Genomic DNA, 10,171 nt, shown 5'->3' on the forward strand with positions numbered 1-10,171 from the left:
GGGTGAGCGAGAGGCGAGCGCCCCTGCCCGGCGCCCGGGCGCGCTCTCCGCCTTCCCTGCCCGGCTCGCTCGCTCGCTCGCTCCCTCCCCCTTCTTCCCTGGCCCAGCCTCCTCCCTGGATCCCCGGCTGGATGACTGAGGCGTTTCAGACGTGGGCTGAACGAGGGCGAGCGAGCTCCGGGGCTGCGGCGATCTCTCGATAAGCCACCTAGAGGCGACTCTGTGCGCGCGCTCCCCAGTGGCTCCCGCCCTCCCTCTGATCATGTTGACATATTCACAGGACAGGCAGTAGTACCGATGCGGCGCTGCGACGTTACCGTTTCCGACACCTTCTTTTTATAACTCAGCTCTATCCCCCAGCACTCGACCTGTGAAAACCACGCCTATGCAGCCACACAATTGGTCCGAAAGCGTCAAAGAGCCAATCAAGAGGCCTCCGGCTCCCCGCAGCCCACAGCGCAGCCCGACCTTCTAGAGCCGCCGAGCAGACGCCCGGGGAATTCTAGAGGCGGAGGAGGGTGGCGAGGAGCTCTCGCTTTCTCTCGCTCCCTCCCGTGCTCCCTCCCTCTCCCACTCCGTCTCTCGCTCTCCTTTCTCTCTCTCTCTCCCTCTCTCTCGCTCTCTCCCTCTCCCTCTCTCTCTCTCTCTCCCCCTCTCCCTCCTTTCCATTTTCCCCTCTAAATCCTCCCTGCCCTGCGCGCCTGGACGCAGATTTAGGAAGCGAATTCGCTCACGGTTTAGGACAAGGAAGAGAGGCGCGGGAGAAGACCACGGATCGGATTGAAACCGAGACACCCTCCGGAGGCTCGGAGCAGAGGAAGGAGGCGGAGGGCGAACGGAAGCCAGTGTGCAGTTCAAGTTCTGATAGCGCTGGTAGAAGGGGGATTCAATCCGATTTTTTTTTTAAGGGGAGAGACTTTTTCCGCGCTCTCGCTCCGGGTGGAAGCCGGGTCTGGCGCAACTGCAGACCCCGCCAGCGAGAGAGAGGGAGAGCGAGAGAGAGAGGGCGGGGGAAGAAGCAGTAAAGGTAAAAAAAAGTCTTGTGAAGGAGCCGCTCGCCTTTGCAACAAAGAACCCGGGGGCCGGAGAGAGATTCCCGGGGCCGAGGGCTGGAGTGTCTGCCTAGAGCTCAGCGGCAGGGCTCGGGCGCAGGTCGAGACCCTTGCTCGCCCCTCTCGCTTCTGAAACCAACTTTCAGGAGCGGCTTTTTAAACACGCGAGGCGCAAGGATAGTCAACCTGGCGACTATGTCTCCTGATTTTTCGCGTTGCCCTCTTTAAAAGCGGCATTCTCCTCTCCAAAAGACGCTCTCCCCTCCTTTGAAGTACATTAGTTGTGATCTCTTCCTTTTTTTTTTTTTTTTAACTTTTTTTCCCCTTTTGAACTATGTGCTGCTGTTAAACAAAAAAACAAACAAAACCAAAAACAGCAGCGGCGGACCTGTCCCCGGCTGGAGCCCAGCGTCCCGCCTGGAGTGAATGAGTCTCTCCATGAGAGATCCGGTCATTCCTGGGACAAGCATGGCCTACCACCCGTTCCTACCTCACCGGGCGCCGGACTTCGCCATGAGCGCGGTACTGGGTCACCAGCCGCCCTTCTTCCCTGCGCTGACGCTGCCTCCCAACGGCGCGGCGGCGCTCTCGCTGCCAGGCGCCCTGGCCAAGCCGATCATGGATCAATTGGTGGGGGCAGCCGAGACCGGCATCCCGTTCTCGTCCCTGGGGCCTCAGGCGCATCTGAGGCCTCTGAAGACCATGGAGCCCGAAGAAGAGGTGGAGGACGACCCCAAGGTGCACCTGGAAGCCAAAGAACTTTGGGATCAGTTTCACAAGCGGGGCACCGAGATGGTCATTACCAAGTCGGGAAGGTAAGCTCGGCGTGGGGCCCCCTCCCCCAAGCTGTTGGAGGGCTTTTTCTCTCTTTCTCTCTCTCTCCCAGAACAGTCGGTTGACCGTTCACCAGGGCTTGGAGGAAAACTTAGTTCCCCTAGAAATGTGTGCAGAGACTCCCAGGCCCTGCCCCAGTGGCAGAAAATTTCAGCTTACCTGGGCATCTGCGTGGGTCTTACACCTAGGTCTGCATCTTGGGTTTTCTACAGAATAGACAGAATTTTTCAGTGGAGCATAGACATCCCTGCAGGAAGCAAGAAAAGCACCCACTGCAAGAAGTTCATGCTTCAGACCTTTCTGGAACATCCTTGTTTCTTTGTTGATGTGTCTTGGTCTGTTTTATTTTGTTCTCAGCGAGAGAAACTTAAAGCCTTTTTCTTTTGTGTGGCAGTGGGAGGCCTGACACTAGTCCCTGGCCCTTTCTGCCCTTCAGCCCAGCCTCAGGGTCTAAAGGGGGCCTGAACTTGGGTCAGAGAGAAATCGAAGGGCATTTTAGTTTGTCTGCCCACACCGCTTCACACGTCTGTAACCCAAGGGAGAGTTCCCCGGGCAATTCTGGATAATTAAGAGTATGTTTGCACACCCAAGGAGCCAGCGGGGAGGCTGCCTTTTTAATATATGAATATGCTCAATCATACTCTACCTAGTGTTTAAAGGTCCTTGCCTGACCAAAGGCTTCCTGGAAGAGAGGACCCTATAACCGTCATTTAAAATCACTGATTTTTTTGTATGGCATTGAAGTCTATAAAGGCATAAAGTTGGAGGAATGAAAATAAAATCCCCCCTCATGATGTCTTCAGCTTTCTGTCTCCTTCTAAGCCAAATGAGGCCAAAGTTTGGCACAAAATCCTCCTCAAACCCACAAGACATTTAGTCAGTTTCCCAGCGTAGTGCTTTCTTTTAAGTCATGAGTGCAGAATGCCAGCACTTCTGTGAAATTAGCAGCAATTTGGCGGCACAATCTTGCAGTTTGGGACTGTCCTACGGAGAGGGGGAAACGTGGCTAGCAGAATGTAAATAGACAGGTTTTCAAGCCGCGGAGCCCACCCCAATCGGCACAGTTCGTTTTGAGAACTCACTGAAGTCCAGTTTCATTTCGCCAGCGGCGGGATTGCTATTCACAGCAGGGAGGGGAGCAACTTGACGTTTATTTTCTTGATAAGTTTAACATTTTCTCATCAATGGATGGTGGAAAATTCTAGTCTTGACTGGCCGCGCTTTACTGAACTCTTACCCCAACCTGTTTAGGACTAGCTACCCACAGGAAAAAGACATGAACAAGAACTTTCTATCAAGAGGGCAATTGTAAAGTCATACAGAGAAAAATAATTTCTTTTTCTGAAGAAATTATTAAAGAAGGTAGGGAAATGCAATGCCACAGTTCATTTGTTTTGAATCTTGGGACATCCCACAGAGAAATTGAACCTATCTAATAGTTTAGTTGAGGAAGGAAACAATTTTGCAACCAGTTGCCCCACACTGAAAAATACAAGCTTGTCCGCCACAATAGAAAAATCTTGAACTTGGTTTAAATATTTTAGGATACGTAGAAAATCAAACCCAGGATCCTGAGTGATTTTCTCTTTCTTTTTTTTTTTTTCCCTCCTTTATTCTTTCCTGTTGTAGGCGCATGTTTCCTCCATTTAAAGTGAGATGTTCTGGGCTGGATAAAAAAGCCAAATATATTTTATTGATGGACATTATAGCTGCTGATGACTGTCGATATAAATTTCACAATTCTCGGTGGATGGTAGCTGGCAAAGCTGACCCTGAAATGCCAAAGAGAATGTATATTCACCCGGACAGCCCCGCCACTGGGGAACAGTGGATGTCCAAAGTCGTCACGTTCCATAAACTGAAACTCACCAACAACATTTCGGACAAACATGGATTTGTAAGTTGCATTGCTTCCTTCAGGAACGTTTCCTATTTTCTTCACTCTATCTAAGTCAGTGCTTCCCCATTTCACGCGTTGCAGCCCTTGCTGAACGTAGCAAACTTGTCCGATCCTCAGCAGAGCCGGAAAGAGGATCCCGGGGAGTTTCTCTACGGATAGGGGAAGGCCCGGCCCGGCGTTCTAACAAAAATGAGGGGAAGAAAACTCACCGGCTCGTGTGCTCTATATCAACTCCAGCTCCCTGGTAGATGCCTGACCTGAGAGTGAAGCTCACAACTAATCACCAGAAGCTAAAATCAATTTCAAAATGATGTGATCATAAAGGATTGCTGTGTTTTTAAAATATCATACTTCTATTGTGAAGCCAGCCATATTATTTTCTTGGGAGAGTTTAGGTGTTCGAAGCCTTGACTCTGTCGGTTACATGGCGTGAATATGTTTTTAAGACATATTTTCTTTTGCTAAAAAAGAATTGGGCTTAGGTGAAATTTGGGATCACTGGAAATGAGGTTTAGATCTTCAGTTAAAAAAAAAAAAGGTGTACGCGTGTTTGGAGTGACTATGGACTCAGTGAGAGAGGGCTTCGAAACTTTTAGAAGGCACATATTGCTTGTAGAAGTCATGCAAGGGACCTTTTGCCTCTTTCTCTACCCCTCCCCAACTTTTCAATAAAATAAACAGAGTGATAAGCGAGGAATAAGCAGAAAGATTAGGCCCAGGAAGACGTGAATGGCGCGGAAATATCTTCAGCGGGCAGGAATTGCATTTGAAGCCCTTGATTTGATTAAGGCATAAATATTCCTCTCTAGGGTTCAGCCTTTCAGGGCTTTAAGTGGATTGGGCTCGTCAATTAGTGGGCGCTTAAAGTACTGAATCATTTTGTAAATTAAAATGCATGTTTTTCTCTATCTTTTAAGACTTTGGCCTTCCCAAGTGATCACGCAACGTGGCAGGGGAATTATAGTTTTGGGACTCAGGTAGGCTAGGGTTCAAGGTACGAACGATCCTTAGATGGTGAGGGTGGGGGGACCCTTTGGAAATTGAGGAGCAATTTGGATTCTCCAGAAGATAACATCTGTGGAACGAAATGTACCCGGGAGGTACTCCAAGGAGGTGGGCTCGGTACAAGCGTGGTACCCTGCGGTGGGGAAGATGTCAGCCTGGCAGGGGTCCTAAGATCCTGTTTGTCCTGCTAAACCCTTTTTTATGTGTGTCTCCTCTTCCCTCCCCCTGCAGACTATATTGAACTCCATGCACAAATACCAGCCCCGGTTCCACATTGTAAGAGCCAATGACATCTTGAAACTCCCTTATAGTACATTTCGGACATACTTGTTCCCCGAAACTGAATTCATCGCTGTGACTGCATACCAGAATGACAAGGTAACCAAAGGGGCTTTTCTTTTTTAATGGTGCTATCTTCCCTCCCCTTTAACCTGCATTGGGTCAGGGTAGAGATGCGAGTGTTCTTTGGTGATTTGTGGAGCATTTGGAGAAAGGGACACTGACACCTTTAGGGAGCAGGGAAAACAAACAAAACACTCTTGATCTGCTTGGAACATTCTCAATCAGCTTGGAATCCAGCACTGAGTAAAAGAAATACTAAATTAATTTTGCCACCAAGAGGCTTCTGTAGCCACTGTCCTGATGCCACTCTCTCCCCAACCCTGGGGTTTTGTCCTGTTTGTTTTAGGGTTCATCTTCTTCCTTGTCAGGAAGAAAGATCAAGAAGTCATATTCAAAAGGAACCAGCTAAAAATTTAAGGCAGAAGCCATTTGGGGTCCTGGGAGGAGAATCCTAGTGGAGACCAGCCTTTTCCCCCTAGCCAGAAATCCTGAGTAGCTGGTCTGGTTTTTATTACCTTTTATGCTGCTGTGTTTTTTATGATGTCTCTGTGTATGCGTGTGTGTGTGTGTGTGTGTGTGTATGTGTATGTGTATGCAAGCATGTGTGTGGTTGGAAAAACCTACCCTGATCACAGGATCATGTTAATCGAGTTGTCTGAGGCTTTGGAGTTGAGTTGGCCAAAGTCACCACTTCATTTGAAAAAGTTTTCCCCCTTGGGCCTGAAGCTGAGGATTGGAAGAATCCCCACAAGGGGAAACACTTGATATGTAGAGTTATGGTGACCTGAAGGTCATGGGCACGGAGAAAGTGACCCTTGCTGTTGATTCACCAGTTCTCAGATTGGCTGTTAGCAGGTAGTGATGGGGGTAGGGGTGGGGAGGAGCTGAGGACCCCTGCTCTTCAGATTCTGAGTCCTGGACTTCAACAACAGTCTGTCTTACCTGACAACGCCCTGCATTTTGAACTCCGTATCACTGTCTGTAGGTCCTAGGTGGACTTGTAAGGGGGCAATTCAAATAAACTTCTTGAGCCGAGAGACCTAAATCACAACCGCCTCTCCCTGTTGAATGTGAAACCTGAAGTCTTGCATACAGCAATTTATTCCAAGAACAAGAATCCAGCCAAGGGGCCCTTTTTCCACCTCAGAGTAACTGTGTATATATAAGCCCCCCCAACCCCCCGCCAGGGGAAGGGATGTGAAAGATTACATACTATGATATTTTTCTTCAGCGTGCAACATGCATACTCTCCCTAGACCCAGAATCCTGTGAGATGAAGTTGTTAATGTAATGATAAAATGCAGCATTTTTGATTAGACAAAGAGGCCACAGGCCTTTCCACCTAATGGCGGTGGCAGAGCATATAAATGAAAACAAATGTTTCCAGTGGTCATTCAGTTCTTTTAAATCTGTAATTGTCAATATTGTAATTCCTCAAACCACCTCCTCCCAAGCACAAAAAACCAAACTCAATCCAGCACAGGGGTAGCGAAACCCCATAAATCATTTATTAGATTCATGGTAAAGGTTGGCGTACATGGTGTGTGTGTGTGTGTGTGTGTGTGTGTGTGTGTTTGGGTATTTGGAGACGGGGTTGGCGTGCATGGTGTGTGTGTGTGTGTGTGTGTGTGTTTGGGTGTTTGGAGACGGGGAGTACACCATAACATTTTATGATTAATTACACCATCTTTAAAAATCAAAATGAAAGCATAATTTTAAGATCCACAGGTAGTCCCTCTTGACAACTTTGACGAAATTTCCGTTTCTATACCAAAGCTGTCAGCTGCCCAAAGAAAAAAATATCTTCAGATAATTTCAGGCTAAAATCCCTGGTTTGGCCTCATCTGGGAGACACAATTCCCAGTACAGTTTCCTTTTATTTTTTTTTCTCTTAGTTCCCTACAAACTTCTGCCATTATCCCCTTTCCCTGGCATACTCATATGGCTTCTGTTGGCAGTCACATTTCTAGGAGACTTGTTGAGTTGGAAAAAACACCCCCAAAACGTTCCAGAAGGTGAGGCCAATGTCTCTGTCTTGCTTGTGTCTCCTCCAATAGATAACCCAGTTAAAAATAGACAACAACCCTTTTGCAAAAGGTTTCCGAGACACTGGAAATGGCCGGAGAGAAAAAAGGTGAGTTGAAACAATTATTTTATTTCTCCATTAATTTAGGGGGAAAAAAATCACTTTTCTAGTAGCAAACTCTTAAGGGTTAGAAGTAGAATGCAGGCACTTATACTAAGAATGGAAATAGCTTACTACTGCTGCTGTACTTTTTCTACCCCCTACTTGGTACCTTTAAGGAAATTAACTAGGCTGCACCATGGTTGTCTCTGGAAGCAAAGCATCAGGGATCGCATTATACAGGGCTGCCTAAAGGAATACCTAATTAATTTAAGTTCATCCTGGGCAGGTCCCAGGAATGGACCAAGCCATTCACAAAATGATTTGGAATTTTTGCAATCCTGTCTTCCAAATACCATCAGACGGAGCTGGGGCCCCCTCGAGAGATGCATGGCTCCCTCCCTCCTTCATGGGGACATGTATCATTTTGCATTAAGTAGACAGCTGGAGCGTATATGAAAGAAGATCTCCCCTCCCCCACCCTTTCTCAAAGAATTTCTAAAATCCAGAAAATCACTCCCAAATTTTTAACCTATCCCCTTGGGGTGGGCATGAAAAAATGATTTCTAACATCCAAATAGATTTTTTAATTTCAATTAATGTGTTGGTGAAACGATTACAGTAAAGTGCACCATGAAATAACCACTTCCTCACAATCTCAGCAACCATTCGCGGGCTGGTGGCGGGGTAACATGCAACATTGTGTTTGAAGGATTGGACACCCAGTTCTCCTTCCTCTGTGAGACCAGCAGTTCAGCTGTCTCTGGCTAGCTTTGGCCTCTCCCTTTGCTTTTAAATAAGATTTCAGAGCCCAAGCCAATGCCTTTTCCCAAAGAAACTCGATCTTGAATAAATGCAACTGAAGCCTTCTTCCTTCCTCCCTCGCCTGTGCCACACTCTTGAGCCCAGTTAGAGGGTCAAGAACAATGCTTGGGTCTGTGCGGCTGCCTTGGGGCAAGTGGATTTCAGAGAATTAGTGTTGTCTGTGGGCGGCAGGCAGGGTATGAGGTGTGTATATGCCACTTTGGAAAGGGTAAGGGAAACAAAGATGGTAAATGTATGTTGCATCCTGTAACACTGAGTGTGGGCTTCTGCCACAGAAAGCAGCTCACCCTGCAGTCCATGAGGGTGTTTGATGAAAGACACAAAAAGGAGACTGGGACCTCGGACGAATCATCCAGTGAACAGGCAGCCTTCAACTGCTTCGCTCAGGCCTCTTCTCCAGCCGTCTCCACTGTAGGGACGTCAAACCTCAAAGGTAATCCTGGTCACCTCTGTGATCCCTGGACTCCAGTTCCTCGTGGTCTGGAAGAGTTGAAGGGGGGTGGGACACCAGCCAGGGTATTTGCCATTTAAAAGCCATAGATCCTTCTAGATGTCCTTAAACAGGAGCCAAAGTTCAAAAAGGGCTATCAGGTGTGTCCCCCACCCCCTCCTCCTGAGGTAGTCTAAGGAGGGCTTAGAGCCCCTTCTCCCAAACTCTCACTCGGCTGGGGGGTGATTGTCTGCTTGTCGATTACCTCTTGGCGGAAGTAGCTTTGAAAACGTGCCTGAGGCACTTGTCTCTCCTCTCTCTTTGTCTCTGTCTCTCTCCTCCTGCTCTCTCCAACCAAGAGAGTCTCCAACAACTGACTTTCCACCATCTTTAAAGTCTAGGTTAGAATGTGTTGGGCTGGTGGGAGACAGAGATTCTTGCCACCTGAAACAGGGAAGGTAGCTGAGAAAACAGCCAGCTACAGAGCAACAGTTGACATGGGAGAGGAGGGGGGCGGGGTGGTGGGGGCAGGGGCTGACGAGATGGTTCTAATCCCGGGTTGGTTTCCTGTGTTTAAAGAGCGAGCGCTATTTATTTGGAAAGACACACACTCTCTCTCTCAACGGGAAGAAACCTGTTTTTTAGAGAAATAAAATGAAAGTCCTTTATGTCTTCAATCCACTTAAGCTTTACACATAAAATAGGATCCCTTTTTCTTTTTTTTTTCTGTTAGGACACCCACAGAGGGTGTGGTAAAGCAAAAAGGAATCCATGATTGTCCCCGGGCGGTGAGCAGGCTGGGCACCCATCTCTGTCTGCAGGGCCGGGCAAACAGAGAGGGTTCAACCGAGTGTATATTGGGGGGGGGGGGCCCGCTTCTGCCATGACCTATTCAGATGACAGGGTTCTCCCCAAGAAATCCTTCCAAAGTAACTCACAAATCAATGGAAGAGGCTGATCTCTGTCGCTCCCTGCATAAAGGCTCTGATAGTAACTGGAATATGTTCCAGCAGTGAGTTTTACAGTAAGTTTTTATTTTTAAAAATAAAATTGCAATTGAATGGGGGAACTGCCTGTAAAAGCTTTGACACAGTAGGCGCTCAAGTGGAAAAAAAAAAAAAGGAAAATTCATTATAACAAGAAGCGCTACCGATTTGAGGGTGTCATTCTACGGGGAGATTAAACTTTAAGTACTTTAAATTCACGAATAGCTTGTTCAGTCTTCCAGCAAAGTTGTTAGGTATGGCTATCCCCATTTTGCAGATGAGCAAACTGAGGTGCAGAGAGGCTAAGGGGCCTGCCGGGCATTGCACAGCCAGGAAAGCTACGAGCTGGGATTCGGGCTTGGGAACCGGCGTTCCACGGCCCACGTTGCAGCAGACGCCCTCATGCCTCGCTCTCCCCCCTCCCCCTTCCATGATAGATTTATGTCCCAGCGAGGGCGAGAGCGACGCCGAGGCCGAGAGCAAGGAGGAGCACGGCCCGGAGGCCTGCGACGCGGCCAAGATCTCCACCACCACCTCGGAGGAGCCGGGCCGCGACAAGGCCAGCCCCGCGGCCAAGGCGCACCTCTTCGCGGCCGAGCCCGGCGGCCGGCCCCGGGACGGCGGGCGGCTGGACAAGGCGTCGCCCGACTCGCGCCACAGCCCGGCCACCAT

General features: G+C 48.6%; 1 protein-coding gene across 1 annotated transcript in view; it reads left to right on the plus strand.

The window, feature by feature from the left end:
• Positions 1–1,004: 1,004 nt before the first annotated feature.
• LOC103274362 (T-box transcription factor TBX3) overlaps positions 1,005–10,171 on the plus strand; it is a 12,419-nt gene continuing 3,252 nt past the window's right edge. Inside the window, 8 exon segments of the mRNA XM_021719473.1 lie at positions 1,005–1,867; positions 3,516–3,783; positions 4,704–4,763; positions 5,023–5,169; positions 7,191–7,267; positions 8,359–8,516; positions 9,937–10,167; positions 10,170–10,171. The exon segment at positions 10,170–10,171 is cut by the window's right edge and continues 348 nt beyond it. Of these exon segments, the coding sequence (XP_021575148.1) occupies positions 1,479–1,867; positions 3,516–3,783; positions 4,704–4,763; positions 5,023–5,169; positions 7,191–7,267; positions 8,359–8,516; positions 9,937–10,167; positions 10,170–10,171 (1,332 nt within the window). The 5' untranslated portion in view covers positions 1,005–1,478.

Source organism: Carlito syrichta, unplaced genomic scaffold, assembly GCF_000164805.1.
Source record: "Carlito syrichta isolate Samal-C Ts95f unplaced genomic scaffold, Tarsius_syrichta-2.0.1 Scaffold314745, whole genome shotgun sequence".
NCBI lineage: Eukaryota > Metazoa > Chordata > Mammalia > Primates > Tarsiidae > Carlito > Carlito syrichta.